General features: G+C 49.7%; 1 protein-coding gene across 3 annotated transcripts in view; it reads left to right on the top strand.

Moving 5' to 3' along the window:
* LGR6 (leucine rich repeat containing G protein-coupled receptor 6) overlaps positions 1–23,012 on the top strand; it is a 134,800-nt gene that overhangs the window by 25,153 nt on the left and 86,635 nt on the right. For 2 of the 3 annotated variants that reach the window (XM_017821487.1, XM_017821486.1), the window contains one exon: positions 20,606–20,677. In XM_017821487.1, coding sequence (XP_017676976.1) covers positions 20,606–20,677 — 72 coding nt within the window. Of the gene's footprint in view, positions 1–20,067; positions 20,143–20,605; positions 20,678–23,012 lie in introns of those variants that run through there. The other variant, XM_017821488.1, reaches the window with a different exon arrangement.

Here is a 23,012-nt window from a genome sequence, read left to right as displayed (position 1 = left end):
TTCCTGGCTGGTGGTCTTTGTAGGTGGAGAAAGACAAACTGTAGGAAACAGGAAAAAAAAATCCTAGAAGAATATATTCCAGTTGTTCTCACAAGTTGAGAAGCCAGGAGCATGTGTTCTTAGTTGAAGACAGTGTTTTGTCTGAACTGCTTTCAAACAATTCAATCTATTTAACTGTGTCAGTTTGCATGAAGAATGATGTATTGAGAGTCTTTGTGAAACCGAGCATTTTAGTTTTTTCAGAGTTTTGCAGCCTTTGCCTCCACAAATAATTGGAAAACCTGATGCTGATTTGCCCAGTCTCAAAGTGTCATTCTACAAGCGTATTTGGCAAAGCAAATCTTAGTTGTTCAGCCTGGAGAAAAGGAGGCTTTGGCGTGACCTAATTGAGATCTTCAAGTACCTGAAGGGAGCCTACAAGGAAGACAGAGAGAGACTATTTACAAGGACCTGAAGTGACAGGACAAGGGGGAATGGCTTTACACTTACAGAGAGTAGATTTGATTAGATATTAGGAAAAAATTCTTTACCATGAGGATGGTGAGGCCCTGGCACAGGGTGCCCAGAGAAGCTGTGGCTGCCCCATCCCTGGAAGTGTCCAAGGCCAGGCTGGATGTAACTCTGAGCAACCTGGTCCAGCAGAAGGTGTCCCTGCCCGTGGTAGGAGGTTGGAACTAGATGAGCTTTAAGGTCCGTTCCAACCCAAACCAGTCTGTGGTTCTGTGATTCTGTAATTCTTCTGGGGCACTGGTGGATGGAGAGGCTGTGGCACACTCCCAGCCCCACTTCACAAAAGCACCCATCAAAAGCAGCTTGATCCAGCCCTGCCAACTGCCAGGAGCAGTGCGGGGACCACTCAGAGGACCCCGCAAGGACCCTGACCGTCGATTTGTGGCTAATGAGCAACAACAGCTAAAGATAATGGATGGGCACAGCTGGCTCAGGAATAGAAATCGGCAGAGCACCTGTGGAGCTGCTGAGGTCGAGGTTCCTCCCACTGCCCTCCATCATCCGTCACTCACCACTCCCCACGGAAGGCTGGGTTCAAACACCACTTTGTGGCTGAGATGGTGGTTTGAGATTCCCCTGCAGTGTTCAGCAGTTCAGTGGGTCATGGCAGCTGTGTCAGCTCTAAGGCACAGAGCAGAAGACTTTGTCTGTCTCTGTGTCTCAGTGTGATGGGGCAATGAAAGGTTTCTGACCCCAAAGTCGAGTCCAAAACGCAGAGAAGAAACAATACAGTCACTGATTTCCCCCAGAAACGTTTTGTACAATTGAACTGCATGAAATAAAAGCAATATCACGCTGGAGTTGGACGGGATTGCTGGACCCCGGAGCAGCATGGGGTGATGCTGCTTGCCTCTGTCATCCAGAGAGGCCTCCTTCCACCCTAAAGAACCACAGGGACCTGGAGCAAATCTGGCCATGGCTCTAAAGATGGTTTACACAGGATCAGGCTGCCAGCAACCATTCCAACCATGATAAGGTGTCTGCCCATACCCCAAGGTGTGTGGCCACATCCTGAGTGGGAAGGCAGTCAAACCCCAAAGTATTCCCTAGATTACCCACACAAATGCCTCAAACTCTGTGTCCAAGGTCAGCTCCACTCAAACAGGGCAGAGGAGTCATCCGGGGCAGAGCATGCAGCCAGAGCCTTGCTGTGCCTCCACACAGTAGCATCCAGCTCCTCTCTGCTGCCCCTTTCTCTGGGCTACAGGTGAAAGCCCCCCTAGCCTAGGCAGTACAAAAAGTGCCTGGTAGCATTGCAAGTAAGTTAGTTATCTGTCCTGCAGGAAGGAGAGGAAGAGGTGTCACAATACTGCAGTGGGGCTACAGAGGACAAGAGACACCCATGGCAGCCAATGCCTGTCAAAGCAGCAAGCAGAAGAAAGAACAGCAATTCCAGAAGACAAATTAGAGAAGTATCCTGTGCTGTCCCACAACTGCTTCACAGTCCTGTGTCCAGCTCCACCTCCTGCACCCTGCAAAGGCTCTTCAGGGCATACCACGTGGGACGTGCCCTGTCACATACCTGTCCAGAGCTCCCCAGCAGCTGCTCTCCTCTCCTGCACTCAGCCCTTCAAACACTTAGTACAGATCTGGTGCTCAGCAGAACAGGTCTGGTGGTGTAGCAGTGGCAGGAAGAGGTGGTAGTCAGACATCAGTCAGATGGGATGCCATCAGGGCTGCCCAAAAGCCTGATGTCTGCTCCTCACTTGGTTATCCTCAGTCTCTCATGATCTGCACAAGTCTGGACTCTCTCTGTTTTCTCATCAGAACGTGCAGTTCACTTTAAGGAAATCCCTCTCTTTCACTAGGGCCTCTTTCTCCTACTCCCAGTAATCTTGTCTAGCAAGACAGGGATATGGAATCTGGTCATAACTTGGCTTGAGAGAGAGGGAATTGCAGATGGAAGAACTCAAACTTTGAAGAAGTTCAGGTCCATCAGTTCACAGGTGCAGCTCCTGGTTCTTCCAGACTACCAAAAATGCAGACTACGCCTCAGAACACAGACATTGCTGCAGCTGCTTCTCATCTCTTGCACAGATACTGTGCAGGACACAGCAGGCAAACAATGTCCTGCTGATGAAGCATGGACTGGATTCATATTTGATCCCCCAGGACCTTGGTCTTTCCTGGGAAGAACAGTGCATTGGGCTGTCTAAAGAAAAGGTGAAGCTGCTCACATCCGGCTCCAGCAAGCTGCAAAGCTGGAGAGGGCACCTCCTTTGGCATCCATTGACCCTTAATCAACCAGGAAACAGGCAGGACCGTCAGGATTGTTGGCAATGATGTAGAGATATTCTCTAAAAGTCTGGATCTTGGTAGCACAGAATATTTTCTTTCTGATGCAGATCAGTGCCTGGCAGTGCAGTGGGACAACACAGAGGGAACAAGAAGATGCCCACCATGATGATCTACCACTCCTCAGGGGCTGTTTGTCACTTTATTTCCAGAAGACTAGGCAGTTTGACCTCGCAGAAGACAGGTTTAGAGTGTATGGGCAGGATGTGGACAATGCTGTAGGCAGCAATCCCCTTCCAGGCCAGCAGCACCCCCTCTCTGGAAACCACCACACTGAGGGGTCCCCAGTCCTCCCCAGCTTGACCCTGAGCAGCATCCAGCCTGAGTGACACCTGCACCAGCAGGCTGGAAGCCTCTGCAAACCAGACACCCCTGCATCAGAGCAGCCTCTTGGAGATCTCCTCCCCACCTCCTCCTTGGCCCTTTCCCTGCTTTATTCTTCCGTATTTTAATGCATCGGATGTTACTCAAACCCACTGATTGTTCTCCCCTTTGTGCTGGGGCAGACAGACAGGCTCCCCAAACAATAGACAGGCTTCACCGGTGACTGGGAAAGAGAGGTGGAAGATTTACTGCCATGAGGTAATTGGCTGGGGGAATTGGAACTTTCTTTGCTTCCGGAACTGCCTCCATTGTCCTGCCCTGTCAGCAAAGCAGAGCCAGGGAGGGTCCCGAGCACTGGGTGCTTGCAACAGGCAGGGTTTGCCTTCTGAGTGCCAGCTGCATTCACAGATGGGAGCCAGAACCTGAATCCTTGGGCTGGGATGGTTTTCTGCCCCTGGGCGAAGCTTACCCCACCTGCTTTGACACTTCTTTTGCCAGATTTCTCAACCGTGTCTGGTTGGTGACCCCCCTCTCCCTTATTCAGAGCATAAAAATGTCCCAACCCTATTTCATTTACCCCATCAGTAGGAATTAAACGTCTCCCTGATGCCTTTGATAGTGCAGGAGGACACGGCAGGCAGCATCACACGCCAGATCACACAAGCGCGTGGGTGCGTGGCAAGGCCAGCAGAAAGTCGGGGCGAGAGGTGAGGTCTTGTGGGCTGTGTGGGGGTGAGGAGGGATCTGTTTTCAGCTAGAAAAAAAAAAAAAAAACACTTTCGCAACTTGCAACTGCCCACATGGTGTTTTTGCAATCCCTTCCCTTCGTGGTGTGGGTGCAGCAGGCACGGACCAGGAAATGCTGCACCAGCAACGCTGACACTTCATCACCCTTTCTGCTGCCAGAGGCCATTGTGTGGGGATCCACAGCTTCAGGCTGCCACGTTGCTCAGATTCTCGACTGTTCCAGACAGGTGCTATGTCTTCACTAAACAGTTGATTTAAACCAGTATGGGTCCACTGGTTGCAGCTGCACAGCGTTGTCACGGCCTCTCCTGGTGGCACTGGCTTGCTGAATTTTCCAGCTTCCCGAGGTTATGGCCTTGGACGTGCTTAGATCATTGCATAAGTAAGCTGGCGAGAAAACTAACAAGAAGCTTCAAGATGGTATGTGTTGGAGGCCCTTTAGCACTGCCCTGCACAGACATTGCCATCAGGTTACAGGTGGAGACAGCCAGGTAGACTATCTGGGCAGAGTGTCCCTGTGCTCCATGGACGTTGTGTCTCCCACCCCAGCCCACAGAGTAGGTGGGAGCATCAGGGGTATGCTGGGGACATGCATAACCCCAGCCTTAGTCTATGCACCCCAAAATCTCTGGTGCCTGAGTGGTGAGGGAAGGCCAATAGACAGAGTCCATGTCCAGGATCGTTCCATGGCCTCTGACACCCCTTCCAGATACTGGTGGGAGTTATCCAGTGATATCCCATCTCTGCATGTAACATCAGTCTTGTGGTTTTCTGCCTGAGTACCAGCAGGAAAACCAGTGCTTCTCAGTTTCTGTAAAGCCCTAGATGCAGGACTTAAATGATACCGAAAGAGCTATTTTAAGTTTTACTTAAGCTTCTGAATTGTGTGGGGGAGTCCCTTTTCCTGATTCCTTCCCCGTATATGGGGTCAGCAGCTGTTCATGGCCAGTGCTCCAAAACACATCCCAGACACCCATGGCAGGTCAGCCCCACTGCAGGGACATGTTGTCTGCCCTTGTGCCACAGTGCTGGGAGCATGTGGCCTCAACTGGCCTTTTAATTCTCAGTCCTCGTGCTGGCATGGCAGCACAGGGTGCAGGAGAGCAGGGGAGAAGGCTGGAACAGGAGAGGAGCCCAGCTCTTTCTGGCTCCAGTGTTTCTGCCAATCCACTCAGATATTTGGGCGCAGGATGTTGAGGCTGACCACCTCTGATCAATGCCAATGCCATGTCTCCAGCACCACCCAGCACTACCCAGCTCCCAAGAAATAGAAGAGGCACTTCTTCCCCAGCTGAGCTAGTTAATAGTTGGCCATGCCACAAAGTGGAATGGTTTAAACTGCTTTTGGGATAGGTTGAATACAAGAGAAAACCAAACTTCTGTTCCATAAAAGCACCTGCCAAGCCCAGCTCTAAATATAAATCATCTGCAGCGCCAGACCATCCCAAGCCAGTCCTGCTCCAGAGTGAATTATTGCTTTCCTTTCCTGCTTGAGTGCATTAAATGTATTCAGCCCTGTCATGATGTGATTGTTCCTCCTCTGACTTGTTTTGGCACAGAGAACACCCCCCTCCAAGACAAGTGGGCTGAAACTCAAAGCCTGGACACTGCCTGGCTGCTCAGCAGGTGTTGTGTTATGACATGATTTTCTCCTCTCGCACTCTGAGGATGTCCTGTTGCTTCTCTTTGCAATTTTCAGGGTCTTACTTAAGTTCCTTTGAAAATCCCAGCCTGCACAGGTAGCAACCACTGTCCCAACAACCACTTCTCACAGTCATGACTAAATTACTGCCACGAAGCAGGTTAAAAAAGCAAGTGCAAACCTTAAGGGAGGCCCTGCTGCCCCATCATTGCAATGGGCAGCTCCTCTCAGGGTAGAGCAGGGGGAATCATAGAATGACAGACTGGTTTGGGTCGGAAGGGACCTTATAGTCCATCTCATTCCAACTCTCCTGCCATAGGCAGGGACATCTTCCACTACAGCAGGTTGCTCAGAGCCCCATCCAGCCTGATCCATCCTGCATCCTTGCAGTACGGCTCTCTGCTAGTGAACAGCGGAACAGAGCACCTGAATCTGTGATAAAATGCACAGGCACAAGGTTGTTATTCCCCCGCAGCTCTTCCCTGCCTCTCCCATGTCTCTCAGTTATTCTGGTCAGAGGAGGACCCTGCTGGCTTGGCTGCTGAGGTCCAAAGCATACGAAAGAGAAGAGAGACGACCAGGAGGTCACTTTGCCAGCTCTGGGCTGGACACAACTGTCACTCTTTGTTTGGCCAAAGTTTTGGCCAAGTCTTTTGGGACTGGAATGCAGTTTCCCACACAGGGGCTTTAAGTGCCATCTGAGATAGCCTGTGGTATTGCAGACTGCTGTGGATACAATGCAGGACCCACAGGAAATCCCTAACCTGGTGACTCAAAGTCAAGGTGAGTGCAGGGTGCCACAGGGTCCCTGTTGAGATCTCTGTGGGTCAGTGCAGACAAGGTCTCAGGTGTCTGGGTGAAGCAGATGCTGTTGTGCAAAGTGTTTGACACTGTCACGAACAAAGGCCTTGTCTCTAAACTGGTTGCCCAGAGAAGCTGTAGCTGCCTCATCCCTGGAAATGTTCAAGGCCAGGTTGGACCAGGCTTGTAGCAACCTGCTCTAGTGGAAGGGTAGGGGTTGGAGCAAGATGATCTTTAAAGTCCCTCCCAACCCAAGTCATTCTGTCATTCTACCATTCTGTCATTCTGCATTTGGAATCTGCCCTGATGGGGGGCTGAGCGTGGACAGACAGACCCCACCTGATCCCTCAGGGTACAACAGTGCCAGAAGCAAGACCCCAGTCTTGGAGGCACAGGTGAAAATCTGTGGATAACACAGCTGAAACAGTGTTTTTCCCTGGTTGTTGTCGAACGACTGAAGCCACCACTCCTGCCTGCTGCCAGCATCACAGCATCCCAACACAGGAGCCAGCAGGATGAACCCTGTTGGGGGGGCTGGTGCCCACATTCTATGACTCATGGGCCAAAAAGAAAACCAATACCTGGTTCTGCTTGAAAATTGGGGTAGCCAGGAAAGGTAGAGTGCTGACACTACTTCAGGGCTTGGTTTCCCAGCTGATCCCAGCCCTGGTTTTCCCAGGGGCAACCCCGAGCTTGGGTTCACAGGGTGACTCTGAAAGATGCACTTGTAAAAACAGGGCAGTGATGATGAGGAGAAACTTGGCCTCATGGTGCACAACAAGCCAAATGGGAACATTCACAGAAGCCCACCTTCTCATCTGTCAGCCAGCATTGTGACACAGCTGGCACTAGAGCTGGCTAGAGCAGTGTCAGAGACGCCAGATCTGAGCCTTCCACCCATTCCAGGCATGAGAACACAGCCTTGGCTGTTCTGGATGTTTATGACACTGAATTGTCTTTGTTGGTTGCTCATCGTGGCTGGGAGTGTTTAAAAAGTGCCATTTGAACACAAGCTTCTGCACAGCCTTTCCAAACCAAATGTGGGAAGGACGAGTGCTTGAGTGTTCTGGGGGCTGTTTCCTGAGACAGCACTGCTTCCCTCATCCCTCCTGCCAGCCCCCAGCTGCCACCATGCCAGCCTTTGGGAAGCAGTTTGGAAACCAGGGGCCACGCTCACCTGTGCTGTGTCTGGCTGCAGTCTGGGACTGGTGTTTCTCAGTGCCAGTGTGCTGCATGCACATTCTCCACAGCTTGCTGCAAGTTCTTGCATATGCCTTCATGTAGAATCTGTGCTTACAGTCATGGAATCACAGAATCATTTGGGTTGGAAAAGGCCTCCAAGATCATCGAGTCCAACCCTTCCCGCAGCATTGTCCTGTCCACCACTTACCATGTCCCCAAGTGCCACACCCACACAGCCTTTGAACACTTCCAGGGATGGTGACTCCACCACTGCCCTGGGCAGCCTGGGTCAGTGCCTGACCATCCTTTCAGGGAAGACACTTTTCCCAATATCCAACCTGAACCTCCCCAGCTGCAACCTGAGGCTGTTTCAGCCTTGTCCTGCCCCTTTTTCCTTGGGAGCAGAGCTGGACCTCCACCTGGCTCCCCCCTCCTCTCAGGGAGTTGTAGAGAGTGAGAAGGTCCCCCCTGAGCCTCCCAGCTCCCTTGGCTGCTCCTCATCAGACTTGTGCTCCAGACCCTTCCCCTACTCTGTTCCCATCTCTGGACAAGCTCCAGCCCCTCACTATCTTTCTTGTCATGAGGGGCTCAGAACTGACAGCAGCACTGAAGGTGCTTACAGCCCTATCAGGCTCTTTGTAGCTCTCCAGACCTTGCTGGGACTGAGCTGCCATCCTGACCACCCCCCAGCAAAGCACTTCTGAGGGTAGTGGGAATCTGCAGAGCTGCAAGTAGTGCTTAAAGCAAGACGAGGTACAAGGAATCTTTCAGGGGAGCTGAATCTGGAAAGCAGTTTGGCTGGGCTGAACAGACCACGGCAGCCCCTGTGGTAAACATGACCTTGGGCATAGGGGAGCTCAGGGCTGGCTGCAGCCTGACAGTGTGGGGGTACAGGTGTAGGGCTTGGTGCTGCACATGGCCAAGATGGAGATGGGGCTTCTCCTCACTTCTTGGCCAAGCTGTGCTACCTGGGAAGCCTCTGTCCCCAACACAACCTTCCCTGGATAAATCCCCCATAGGACATTAACTCATGGAGACCTGCATGCTTCATCTCCACAGAGCTTTCTAACAAGTATTTGAGAAGCAGTCCCTCTCCATGAGGCCACGGATTTGGGCATAAAGTCATAGAATCATAGAATCAGCTGGGTTGGAAGGGACCTCAGAGATCATCAAGTCCAACCCTTGATCCAACCCTGCTGTGGTTCCCAGCCCATGGCACTGATGCCACATCCAGTCTCTTTTTAAAAACCTCCAGGGACGGAGAATCCACCACTTCCCTGGGCAGCCCACTCCAGTGTCTGACCATCCTCTCTGGAAAGAAATTCTTTCTAATCTCCAACCTAAACCTCCCCTGGCACAGCTCAAGACCGAGCCCTCTTGTCTTGCTGAGAGTTGCCTGGGAAAAGAGACCAACCCCCCCCTGGCTCCCCCCTCCTGTCAGGGAGTTGCAGAGAGTGAGGAGGTCTCCCCTGANGAGTTGCCTGGGAAAAGAGACCAACCCCCCCCTGGCTCCCCCCTCCTGTCAGGGAGTTGCAGAGAGTGAGGAGGTCTCCCCTGAGCCTCCTCTTCTCCAGGCTGAGCCCCCCCAGCTCCCTCAGCCTCTCCTCATAGGACTTGTGCTTCCATCTGGCATATTTAAGTGCTTGTTTTTCTCTGACCTAAGATCTTTTTTCCCCTTCTGGGTAAGAGAAATCAGTTATCACTGGAACAGTTTGCTCCAAGGAATCACAGGCAGGAAGACACAGGCTTCTCATCGAAGTTTTTCCTATTATTTCTTGCCAGCAAACCTCTTGTGCTTTTCCAGGAACTTCAGAGGATCTGTCCAGGAGTGCCAGATCAGGTACAATCCTCCATACCCCAGTAAGCAGATTCCTGTTCTTTGAGAGGCCGATGCACAGCTGCAGCACTGACATCAACACTTGGCAAGTCCAAATGTCTCGCGTGCAAGGGGAAGAAGCCCAACCTCCAAATGCCAAGCCCTGCTCCTTCTGCCAGCTCTTTGTGCCTTTCTCCCTCCCTGACACTTGAGCCACCCCTCCATCCTAGCACGTGGGTTTTCCTATGGGGGCATGCACAGCGCTGGAGATAACACAGACACCTCAGAGCAACGTGCCAGAGAAATACGGAAACTCATCAGCTTTCCATCGGGGCCAGATGGGGAACAGCTGCTCAGGAAACCTCTTCTGCGTGTAAACACAGCCTGGCACCAAGAGCAGGGTCCCTCCAGGGCCACAGACCTTCCCTGTGGTGGCTGTGCTTGGCACCCATGCTGTGAGCAGCGAAAGGATCCTCTCTCGATGCGCAGAAAAACCACACTTTCCCCTGAGTAACAGTTTCCTCAGCAAAAACTGCTCTTCAGCAAATGCAGAAGTTTCCGGGCAGCACACGTATATGGTGAAATTTTTTTTTCATGAAAACATATTGGAGGTGTTTGAGTCTGAAGAGAAGGGGTTTGTTTCAGTTGGTCTTTCATTTTACCTCTGATTTTTCCAAATTCAGCCTCAGGTTAGTTTGTGCAGGTGCTGCCTGTCATTAAATATTGCATTGTCATGGCTAGGCTTTTAGTGAATGAAATGTTTTGATGTCAGCATAAAGCATTTCAATTAGCCACTCAGACATTTTCAACTAAAAAATTTATCAGGTTTGGTCCCCTGTAAGATATTTCCAAATTTTTCCTGCTTCTTCCAGGTAGTGACAGACACAAACTGCACTGAGATTCAGCATTGCACCAACTCCAACCCTCTAGTTCACCTGTACTGCTTTACTTGCTAGTTTCAGGACCTTGGGATCAAATTCTCCCCAGGGCAGTGGTGATGGCCTGTTTTTGAAGGATTATTCTGCTCCAATGATTTGGAAATTCACTCCTGAACAAGTACAGGACCCCGATGAAGTGACAGAATATTTGCAAGGAGAATGCTGTGTCAACTCCAGAGAGGAGCAATTCATTGCTGTGTGCTGGGCCCTGGCTGCTATTTTGTCAGACACTGCTTGTCACCAGACAGCACCAGATAGAGGGGGAGGAGGAGGAGGAAAACAGAGCAACAGGCACTGTGGCCACTCAAACTGCAGCTGAACCAGAGGAATAATCCATGCTGGTAACAGTCACCCCTGCACAGAACAAGAAATCCAAGACCAAATCAGTTTGCACAGTGAGGGATGAAGAGAAGGAGGGCCCTCAGAACAGGAGGAAGAGGCAGGGCCAGAGATAATCCCCCGATCCCATCTCGGTGAGCTGCAAGATGTCTGAAAAGATTTCAGCTGTCACCAGGAGAGCCCCTGGTGACCTGGCTGCTCCAGGGCTGGGATATCACAGCCCACAACATGAAACTAGAGAGCAGTGAAGTCAAGCAGCTGGGATCCCTGTCCTGGGATGTGGGCACTGACCAGGGGATTGGGAAGAGGACAGAAACTCTCAGCCTCTGGAGGCCACTGTCAAGTGTGAGGGAAAGGTGTTCTCTCGAGGGTGATCCAACAGTGCACCGAGACAAGTGGAACACCACAAAGAAAGGTATCCAGTGGCTGAGAGAAGCAGCTGTGCTGGAGCTAATCTACAGGGATTCAAATAAAAAGCAGTCCCTTGTAGATCCAGAGGAGGTCCAGTGCACACAATCCATGGGGCAGAAGTTTCAGAGTTTCTGCTACTGGGAGCAAGTGCCCCCCTGCTCCAGAGAGGGGGGACACACCATGAGATAACCTGAGGTTTTACATCCATGACCATGGAGAGATGAGGAAATGGGATGGAAAACCCACCTCTGCCCCAGCAGCAGGGGTACATGAGTCGAGAGGAAGAACAACCATCACAGAAATCCTTCAAGGATAAATGCCACTCCACTTTCCAGTGGGCAAGTCCTCGGACAGAAGAGGAGGGTTGATGTTCCTTCTGATCCTCTCGAAGGGACCTCCAGTTCATATTTACAGGAAGTGAGCAATGAGTATTTGTGACCAAGACTAGAGGGGCCCTGCCTCCAGCCAGGTGGAGGAAAGGGGCAGTCGGATCTACTGGACTGTGTGGATGTGATGGCACATCAGACCCACAAGAGTATAAGGCTTTAGTGCCCAGTGCACAATGTACCCTGATGCCACTGAGATATGTAGGGGCAGAATCCATCTCCATTTCTGGGGTGCCAGGGGGATCCCAACAGCTGGAAGCTGAAGTGACCCTGACTGGGAAGGAATGGTAAAAACACCCCACTGTGACAGGCCCAGGGGCCCTTTGTGTCCTTGGCACAGATTGCCTCAGGAGAGGGTAATTCAAGGACACAAACCAGCATATTTGGGCTTTTGGGAGAGCTGCTGTGGAGACAAAGGAAATGAGACAACTGAATATCTTGCCTGGTCTCTCAGAGGACCGTTCTGCTGTGGGACTGCTGGGGGTTGACGACAAGTGCTGATGGCTACCACAACATCCTTGAGATGATTCATGAACTGGAGAGCCAGGGAGTGGTCAGCAAGACTCGCTCTCCCTTTAATAGCCCTATGGCCAGTGCATAAGTCCAGTGGAGAGTGGAGACTGACAGTGGACTATTGTGTCCTGAACAAAGTCAGACCACTGAGTGTCACTGTGCTGGACGTGCTGCAGCTTCAAGTGGTTTCAAGGACATTTGCGTAGGGAATGTGACAGATGCACCAGTTGCCCCTGTTTGCTGTTCACTGCTCATTATCTTGTTCAAAAGGCTTTGGCTTGGCAGCAAAGAGGAAGATGCTTTTGGGTTCACCTTTACCTGGTAGCTGTAATGGGTGTTAAGAGGATAATTCCTCCCACAGGAGGAATGTTTGTCTCCAGAAAGCCCCGTGAGTGGGGACTTGAAACCCAGCAGAGACCTGGAGAAGGACAGGAAAAAAGCCCACACTCTGAACACAAGGAGATGTGAGGCTCTTTTCACTAGAGGAGATCTAGAGGAGACCATTTCATTGCTAAAAGTCAGGACATTGCTGGGCTGTGGCTGCTCCAAAGGACACAGTGGGCAGAAAGGTCGTGTGCTTGCAATCTCAATTTTCTTGCTTTAAAAAAGTATTCCTTGCTCTCATTCATGCCACAATATTTCTTTTTAGTTTAGAGGTTCTTTTAGATTTGATGTGCTCACACTAACAAGAATGTTAAGGTTGACCCAGGTCCTCCTCTTGCCAGCTCCAAATCCCATTACATGAGGCTAACACCTAAAAAGAGTTTTAAAGAGCCTGAGAAGTCCTGCTTGGGCATTTCCCAGACATAAAGTATTTTTCTTTTCAAATGACTTTTGGTTTAGAATGTCCTTTCTGGGATGATTTTTTTTTTTTTAATGTCAACTTGGGGGGAGGGATGTGGAAACCACACCTTTTATGTTATTTTCATTAACCCAAACCAATTCTTTCACGGGAGTCACCAAAAACATGAATTTGCAGAATGGTAACAAAAGAAAAATGTGGTTCTTTCCCAACATCCAATTCAAAGCAGGCTCTGCATTGGCTGCTCTGTCTAGGAGGTGAAAGATGGAAGGGGAGGAGGCTCCATCAGCCTCATCCTCAGTTTGCTGTGCGAGACTCCTCATCTCCAGCTCTGTGTGAGTGGGCACAGAAAGCACCAGGGCACTCATACACCTGTAGACCAGAAGATGTCAGTGCCTATCGTGCTCCTAAGAGCTGTATCCAGCCAGACAAGCCATGTGCTCCCTGACTCCTCACAGCACAAGTGCTTTCCCCTGTGATCCTCATGTTCCCCCGGGCAGCCAGGACAGCTGCAGAGAGGAGAAGGAGCCAAGGAGGAAAATCTCCATGAGTTCAAGGAGCATTTGACAACACTCTCAGGCACATGGTGGGATTGTTGGGGCTGTCCTGTGCAGGGCTAGGCCTTGAATTGATCTTTGTGGAATCCTTCCAGCTCAGGGTGTTTTGTGATTCCATGATTCTGTGACACACTTAGCAAAATTCACGATTTTACCTTTTTGGAAAAAATGCCCTTATGTTCTGATCCAAGTCTCCTTCCTGCCCCACGGCACAGTGGTTGCTGTTCCTCAGCCACATTTCATCCGTGGGGCTGCAGCCTGTTCTGCCAAGTCACCTGCCCTTCTCCTTGCCCTGGGCTGTGCACCCCACACCTTCCTGTCTCCTCTGCTGCCAAGAGGGAGCCCTTCCCCTGGCAGACTCTGTGTGCCCTGGCATGGGATGGCTTTACTGATAGCCCTGGCCCAGCACATGAATTCTAAAAGTGATTTCTTCTTGTTCTCACATCAGCCAGTCCCAGGGGCAGAAATGCATCGTTCCTCTGCCCAGCCCCTTTCTGCTCCCGTGCTGGAGGGCACCTGACACTGCAGAGCCAGGGCAGGTACAGGAGGAGGTGGAGGAGCAGTAGCCAGAGTAGCATCAGAGCTCTGCTCACTGTGGGTCACTGCTCTCACTGCACAGACCTGACTTCTGAAGACCTGGTGCAGGGATGGGCTTAATCTCAGCCTGGCAAACTGGCTGAGACTTTATTATTGAAACATTGTGGAGATCTGGGATAGGGCCTACACATGGGGGATGATCCAAGATGACTGATCTGTTTTCAAACGTGGAGAGGTGGGAGTAGAAACACGTTGTGCTCTTGCCCATTGCAGTGATATGGGGTGGAAGCAGGGCTGGTGCCTCCAGATATGGTGTGATGCAAATGAGCTCTTACTGCTTTGATCTCTTTATCTTCCCTTTCTCCTTCTCTTTGTGGAGACTACCTTCAGAGTAACTTTCAACCTGCAGGCTTTTAGGAAAAATTTCAGCTGGTTCTATGGCTCCAAGTACCATTCTATTGTCAGCCCCAGGTTTGCCCTGAGCAATTCAGGCATTTTGTGGGGACCTTGGAGATTTCAAGATAAAGAGGAAAAGAGATAGCAAGAACCTTTATGAATCACTCTAGTATAATCTAAAGAATTTCTGAAACCATCATCTATTGCCTTTGGGCTTCTTTTCTGGTGGTGTAATTGTGTGTTTTTACTGGATTTTAATGAGAGTGGCCAGGAGAGAAACAGTGCTCAAGCCCCAGGGATTTCAGAGAGACAAGGGTGTTTCATGCCTTGCAAGAACAGGATAAATAAGGGTGGGAATTTTGGTCTGGTTTGTTCAGGTCCCCCAGAAATCAGACTGCTGGACTGGGAGGCCTTAATGCTGTAATTGTGCAATTAATTAATCAAGAGAATGCCAAGTCATTAGCTTCTTCCCACAATCGTAAAAAATTCTGCTCACCTGCCTGAGTGTAAGGAAGATGTTTTTTATCATCCAGGAAGCCTCATGTTCAGCACCAACACCAAGAGGAGCTAGGCTGAGCCTGTGCTGGAAAGAGAGCACATTAGTATCCTGAATATCTTGAAAAATATTAAGATATTCATAGAGTGGAGAAATTTAGGGGTTGAGAAGACAGTCACCATCTGGGATTCTTAGTAACTTTTTGTAGGCTCAAACCAGGATGGCAGCCTGGTGTGTCCTTTGGGGTGACCTCGCCTCCTTACAAACAGGGAGCACAATGTTCTTTTCCCTAAATACTGAAGGTCCTGTCCAGGGGCTTGGGCCATGTCTGTCATCACTTCCAGGTGTTGCCACATTGCACTGGATTTCACTGAGGCAGGAAAGAAGACAGGAGCCCATGGAGTACCCCACTGTGGGCTCTGTGGAGGTCTGGGAACAGCAACCTGAGCTTGCAGAAACGCTGCAGAGCAGAATTCTGCTTGAAGGCAACTACAAGAGCAGGACACAGGCTGCTGAGTGACAGAGAGACCCATGGAGAGCACCTCAGGGGACTGAAGTTGGGGACCAGACTTTTTGCCCCTCTGGAGTAGAGAGAGGTGTTTGGGGAGTATCTTCTCTCAGCCACGGGTAGGAGCTGCTCTTTCTGCAGGATGTCTTCTGTCCTGTGACAGCTCCCTGGAGAGCATCTCTGCCAGCTCTGTGGATTTTCAGATCTGGACCAGACACACATCTGGCTCTGAAGGCTCTCTGCTTGGCCTTGGCCAAAACCCTATCCCAAAACCCTCTCACCTCTGAACCCTCTTGGCTGAGCAGTCGCAGTCTCATTGTGTTACTCTGAAGGCACTTCAGCCTGTGTTGCTTTAGGTCTGTTGATTTCTGCTTGTGTTAATTCCCACCAGAGTGAATCTCTGGGGAAACACTTTGCTTTTCCCCTGGGGAAAGGCATGTCAGGAGCTTTTAGGTCACAGGCAGGGTTTGTCTCTCCCCAGTTTTGTGGGCAGCTTTTAGGCACTTCGAGTTTGTGAGAGATGCATCAATCCTGCTGTCCCTAGAGGTGTGTCCTGGGGATGTTGCTTAGGCCTGTCTCAGGCAAGGATTGCAGGGTGCCCTCCATGCAGCCCCCTTATTGTAATATAAAACCCTCTCCTTTTGGCTCCAGAACACCCACGTCCACAAAGCCCTGCAGGTGCCTTCACCAGAGCTGGGTCTCGTGGGGCTGTGCACTCCCCACAGGGACATCCATGGCTCCATGTGTCAGAGCACCCACCACCCCAACCTGAATCCCACCTCCCCAAGCAGTGATGCCAAAGATAAATTCCTTTGATCTTTAAAGCTCATATCATTCCTTAGCTAAAACACTGTGGTCACCAGTAGAGAGCATGGCAGGCAGTCCTACCAGGGAACCCAAAGCAGTGTGTGTGTCACCTCATTTTTTGGTAAGGAAGATAGCTAATCAGGGAATAATCAAAGGTGGTTCATGAAAGAAGGTGACATCAAAGCAAATAATTTAAGGAACCCCTCGAGGGCCAGAGGAGTTGTAAGGTCTGAGACTGAATCACATGAGCTCAGTTTCCATGAACTGTGTCTCAGTTTTCCTGCAGGTACAAGTTAGAAATGCTTACAATAAATGTTTAGAATTAGTTGGGGAAGGGGGGGAAGTTAAATCACAGTAATTATAGCCATGATGGCTTTGGTGCAGTGCCATTTGAAAGCGTAGGTATTTTCAACACCTAATGCAGGAGGCCTTAAAAGACATTGCTTCTTGGATAAGTGGTGTGATACCAGCACAGTTTCAGTTCTGGGAGTAGTGGAGTAGTTCACTCTACTGGCAGCATTTCAGAGCAGAGCCATGAAGGATGATTTGACAGCTAAAGGATTCCTGCTTTTGTTTGATATCTTGTAGAGAGGACAGACAGGCCAGTCACTGAGGAGGGGAACAGGGGGGCTTTGGAGTAGGAGAGGGATGGCTTGTCCCAGAACACCAATCCTGTGTGGTGTCATGAACTCACGGGCAAGAGTCTGCACAGCTCTTCTCCAGGTCCTACACTGCAAACAAGGGTGAAGCTGCAGCACCTCATTTCTTCTCCTACCTTTCTAATTTCTTATAGAGTTTAGGGGACTTTGGGATTTGAATCATATTCTTTGTGCATTTCTGTAGTGCCTGCTATGGTACAGTCCTTATGTTTGGAGTGGGTTCTCCAGTGCAAATGACAACAGCTGTGCACAGACATGAGTGACCCAGCACTTGTTTGACTTCACTGGATGCTGGTCACTCAAAAGAGAGAACCTAGTTTGGAAAGTCAAAGTCATTGACAGAGCTAACAAAGATCAGAGGAGTCCCTAACCCATTTAGTCCATGAATCCTTAGTCCTTCTGCCAGATGCTGCAGAAAAAAAAATAATCCAACAAGGTTCAAATACCATGGGTTCCTTTTAAATTAGCTTAATGTGGTTGACTGAAGTAACCACCCCCAAACACTTGAAGAGATAAACAGCTTCTCTGATTGCTCTGACAGGAAGCACTTCCACTCTTGCCTGCGCTGGGGATGTACACAACACAAGAAACCTTACTAAGAGGAAAAGCACGAGCTTGGAAAAACACAGCAACAAGTCAACAACATCTTTAAATGAGTAATAAGTCAAATATTTACTCCCACAACACTTCAGGCAAGAATCCTGTGCCTCAGCTCTCACACAAGCATGGACAGCCTGTGGAGAAATCTCTCGTACTTTTGTGGCTAGAAAAAAAATCACCAGGTCCAGAGCTGTACTCAGGAAGTTCATTTCCAGGCCTTGGAGGAACTTGTTCCTCCGTCACAACATCTGTCCTTGCAGGTCTCCTCCACGATGTTCTCAGGCCACGGCCGGGCCGGGAATTCTACCACACCAAGCCAGGTGTGATATCCCTGCTCTGGAGGAGCCGGAGTGGGGTCCCTGTGGGAAGTCACACTGGAGAGTCAATGGCCAAGCGGAGTCACTGGCACCACATTTGCCTTGCTGTTCATTAGCTAGCAGACTACTGACAGGGTTTGCACTTTCAGGGTCCCCTTTTCAAGGTTCTGAGTGTAGATGTGCTGCGCTCGAGTCCTGCAGGACTGCAAACCACCACAGCATTCAAAGGGCCAAAACATCAGTAAGTTTTAAATAAAATTACTCCAAATGTTTCCTATCCAATAACCTTAGAAATCTGGGCTGGGTTTTCCTCACTGCCCAAAGAGATGGTGGGAAAGAGCCCCTTCTCTCAGACTTGCCCATGGCCAGAAGCCCCAGGGGTGCAGGAGGGTGAGAGGGAGGGGAGTGGGGCTTTTTAAGAAAAGCCACGTGCTGTGGAGCTGTGAGGCTGCCACAGTGATGGGATAATAGTATTTCACCTCTACATTTTGGAAGATTTCTTCAGAAACCAGTGGGTTTTGTTCCTTTTAGATATGGATCAAGGGGGAGGAAAGAAGTGTTCAAGGCCAAGTTAGACAGGGCTTGAAGCAACCCAGCCTAGTGGAAGGTGTCCCTGCCTGGGGGATCGGAACGAGATGAGCTTTAAGTTCCCTTCCAGCCCAAACCATTCTGTGATTCTATGATTTGAAATCATATTTGACCTCCCATTGTCCTCAGCCACACGCTGGGACTGATGCTGAGGGTCTGCACATCCCTGCAGCCCACCCCCACCCAGGGGTGCAGTGCAGGCACTGTCCCCATCATGCCTGGAGGAGGGCTGGGCACCTGAAAGGCAGATCCACGAGGTCTGAAAAGTATCTCCTGCAGCGAGCAAGGAGTATTCCATACACTGCCAGCAGAAGGCAACTTAAGGAGTAAGCCTTGCAGTTTCAAGAAGATCTTGGATGTTTCAGATCTGTATTTTCTTTCACAGTCTTTCATTTTACACTATTTTTTGTTATTTTCACATTGTTCCACAATGTCAAAACATCAGACTGATTCATTACAACACAAACAGGAGACACTTTGATGTAGGAAAAAAAGATGTTTTAATGAGTGCTAAGTAGCAACTGCCCTTAGGGGGTTTAGAAATAAAAATAGAAGCATCACAAAATATTTTAACTCTTGTATCCCGGGATCATCCAAATATAGAATGCAGAGTTGCACACAAAACAGTGCAGGCAATAACTTTATTTTTTTTATTCATTCTGAAGACAGAATTTTGAATTCTCATAGGTTTTTGGTGAGTTTTTCACCACTTCTTTGGAGAGGAGAAAGTTTCCCTGGAGCATTTTCAAACAGGGCTCATGAAGGTGTGTGGTTTTGTCACAGGACAGCTCCCCAGAGAAAATGTAAGGGCGGGCTTCTGACCCTCCCGAGGTGTCAGCTGCCCCCACCAGTGCCAAATAGAGCTGGTCAAAACGTGGTGGGTTTGTTTACTGGGGGGGGTATGGAAAACTGTGAAAAATGCAGAAGTCTGTATCCCCCAGGTGTTCTGCTCTTTGCTAACAGAATTCAGGCATTGTTTCACTGAAGACTATGAAGGCATTTCAATAAATTTTTCAATAAACCCATTTTCCAGTGAAGCGATTTCCTGCCCTCTGGAGCCTGGGATGCTCCAGAGCACTTGATATGTGACCTGCAGGGATCTCAGGTGTTCTGAGCAGATGGAGCCGTCTTGGAGAGGTCCATCTTGTGTGATTGGATTCTCCTGAGGGACTTTTCTCCTTCATGCTTCAGTCCTTGTCCTTGGCACAAGCCTCCTTCCTCCATGCCTTTGTCCAATGCCAAGACAGATTCCCAGTGACACTGGGGAGAGAGGGAACATCCTTGATCAGGCTCACAAGTCTGTGAGATTTACACGAGGGAAAAGTGAAGTAAATTGCCTTTATTTTTCTGTTGTCCCTGCTTATTGTCCCATTACACCTGCCTGCCTCTGCTGTTTGGTCTCAGCAGTCCAAAAAGCCAAACTGTGCCCTGTCCAACGACCAAAAATAGCCCCTTCTGCCCTCACACAAGACTACCCAGAACCCCAGAAGACATTGACCACGATTGCTTTGCTTGGTAGGGGACATGGCCCATCTGTTCCCACTGGTTTTAACAATGCCAGCTTTTAATTCGGCCTCATCTTCCCTCATAATTGTAAAGACCAATGCTCCCTGGCTCACCTGGACACACCTTGGTCTAGCTTTGGGTGAGCAGCGTGGGTTTCTTCATGTGCAGCTTCTCACGAGGGCAGGATTGCAGCTGTCAGGTGTGAGAGCTCATGAACAGCTTTGGAGCCCAGAAACATCCTTTTTTTTTGCCAACTACCAGCTTGTGTATTGAACCACTTGCTGCAGACTTTGCTACTTTCATATCCTGAGATGAGAGATGGCAAAGAGTGAGACAAGCACAATCAGCCAGATTCCCTCCCACCCCCCTAAACTCAGTTTGTCACCCACAGAGCCAACCTCCACCCCTCATTCCTGGTGGTGGTCTCTAGTTTTTCCAGTGTAGAGCAGACCAGTCCGATGGGAGGTACTCCTTCTCTCATGGATTGCTCTCTCCTCAAAAGCAGCTGTCTGTACACACTCTGGAAGAGCTCCCTGTGAGGGCTGGAATGACCAGTCGTGGACAGAGAGATGCTTTTGGGCCTAAGGACACACTGTCCTACTCCAGTGTCACGGGGCTTCCTGTTCACCCTCCAAAAACTGTGAGACAGCAATACTGCTTGTGCTGTTGGGAAATGTCCTAACTTGCTTCATAACTTGGAGAAGCTCAGACAGACCACCCTGAAGGAGCCAGCTCTCTCTGGCCACTCCTGGCCATCCCTCTGTAAGGCAGAGCCCGGGCTGCGATCAGATGTTAATGTTGAAATCCTGTTTGCAGAGGCCTCCTGCCTTCCCTCTTAGCAGAGAGGGGACACAGAGCCTGGCACTGAGGTTTATTCTGTGCAAACCACTGTGTGTCTGATCAGTCTTCTGTTTTTCTTCCCTACCAGAGACCTGAGCATGAACAACATCAGCCGGCTGCAGCCCCGCACGCTCCGTCACCTGCGATTCCTGGAGGAGCTGTGAGTACTGCACGGGCACAGCGTGGGCAGGGTGGCAGGGAGAGGATCCTGTAGCACTGGTCACAACCCCCAGGGATGTCACTGCAGCTACAGGCTGAGGTGGAAGGAGACTGCATGCTGGGACAGGGTTTATTTGCTGCTCTAGCTTTCGCTGAGGTCGTCACCTTCAGGCGGAGACAATGCATGCACCAAAAGCCAAAATAAAAGAGGACATAATCCTCTGTGAAAAAATCAACACTGTACCTCAGGGCAGAGCCAGCAAATAGAGAGCTTCATCCACCCTCCTGCATACAGGGTCCCCCTCACAGCCTCTGCAGCCCAGAGACACACCAGGCACTTCACAGTTCGGATGGAAACAAGCCTGGACAATGGAAGTCAAAAAAATTTGCCCCAGAGGCTGAGGTGTCCCACCAGGCACCAATGTGCACTGCAGTCTCAGCAGGCACACTCAGACACAGCAGCAGTCTCAATCCCTGGGATCAGCATGTGGCTGTGTGTCAGTGAAGGAGTGGCCCCACTTCTGAAAGTGTGAAAATTAACCACCAGCACAAGAAACCACTGGAATCCTTTGCAAGCCCCAAAAAATGGGAGCCCGGGGGGCAGAATATTGAGGTTGACCATTTCTGCATGAGTAAATTGCACCTGTATGGTCTTACTCCACTTGACCATGAGAAATACCTCCAGGTGTTATTCTCATGCTATTGCTACTTTCAACACAACAGCTTCTGTTGGGAAGCACAGTTTCTTCAAAACACTATTATTGCATCTCATGATATACTAATATAAATGCTGCATTTGATGTGTGTTGCAAACTTATTGTGTATATAACAGTCACTACAGCTTAATCTGTCTAAATGAGACACTTTCACTTTGCTGAACCAGATCTTTCCACCACCACTAGGCACAACATTGACATTTCAAAAATGGTAGTTTCTAAAATGTCAGAATCACAGACTGGTTTGGGTTGAAGGGACCTTAAAGCCCATCTCCTGCCATGGACAGGGACACCCTTCCACTAGCCCAGGTTGCTCCAAGCCCTGTCCAACCTGGCCTTGGATGGGGCCAGGGATGGGGCAGCCACAGCTTCTCTGGGCAACCTGTGCCAGGGCCTCTCCACCCTCACAGGGAAGAATTTCTTCCTCATGTTTTTTACTTCAAGTAACTCATCATCACCTGTCTGTAGTTTACATTCATGAGAGTTGTAAGGACCCCAGGTACCCAAAAGCCCCTTCCCAGCTGCCATTTACAGGCTGAGCAGGAGGCATTTTTGATCATCTTTTAGCTTTGGAGCCAGAGCTGCCCAAAGAAGGTGGATTTTCACCGCTTTGCATCCATCCTGCAGCCTCTCTCTTTTCATTTTGTCAACATCCATGTCAAAGTGTGGACACCCAACACCTTTACTGGGGGTAATGAAGCTTTTCACACACACAGACCAGCCTCTGCTGTGTACAATTAGCAGTTGTCTTGCTGCAAGCAACCATGTCCTCATTACGTCATGTACAAACAGAGCAGTCTCAACCAGCAGTGAATAAATATTCATAGGCTCCAAAAGAGCCAGCTTCCCACAGCCAAAAATAACTATGAATGAAACAGGCAAAGGGGAAAAATTTAAACAGGAAAATCTGAAAAATAATTGGAAGTTGTTAGATAACATTTTACTAGAGGTTCAAAATGCCACAAGTCCTCCTCCTCCAGGAAGGAAAGGAATTTTGACTAGGGAAAAACATCATAGTTAGGGGAAAGAAATGCAAACTGCAGCATCATATATCTATGCATAGCAAAGTGCCTGCTTGAATTTGATAACAGTAAGACAGTAATCCTATTTATGGAAATCAAGTAATTGATATGAAATCAAGCAAGGGAGGATTTTATATGCTACGAGTAATTAAAAGTGATTCTTTCAACAGCAGCTAGACAGGGACAGCATGTACAGTATTCACAGGGCTGTCATCGACCAGTAATGCCACTTGCCTGGCATTTCCCCTGCTCTTTTCATTTATATCTTTACCAAATTTTCATCCCAAAACATTACGTCAGGACCTTGACATTCAGGCTGGGATCACCCTCTGTGCCAGGACACGCATAAGAATCAAGCAAACAAATCCTGCCTGTTTAGACATCTCAAGGGAAGTTTGCTCAGGTTCCACAGCTCAGATCTCTGCTGGTTTCATCCACCCAGGACATATTGCCTTGAGTCTGCCAGGGTGACCTGTAGCACAGGAGACCAAGCCCTCTGTCTGCATCCCCGTGGCAGAAGTGCCCATGCTGGGACGTGCCAAGTGAGTGAAGAGCAGAAACCCCTGTTGAGCAGTGAGGGACAACCCAGGCACCCCAA

The sequence above is a fragment of the Lepidothrix coronata genome, unplaced genomic scaffold (genome assembly GCF_001604755.1).
Source record: "Lepidothrix coronata isolate B3197 unplaced genomic scaffold, Lepidothrix_coronata-1.0 Scaffold90, whole genome shotgun sequence".
Lineage (NCBI taxonomy): Eukaryota > Metazoa > Chordata > Aves > Passeriformes > Pipridae > Lepidothrix > Lepidothrix coronata.
Note: the sequence above shows the minus strand (reverse complement) of the source record. Positions and strands in the feature narration are given on the sequence as shown.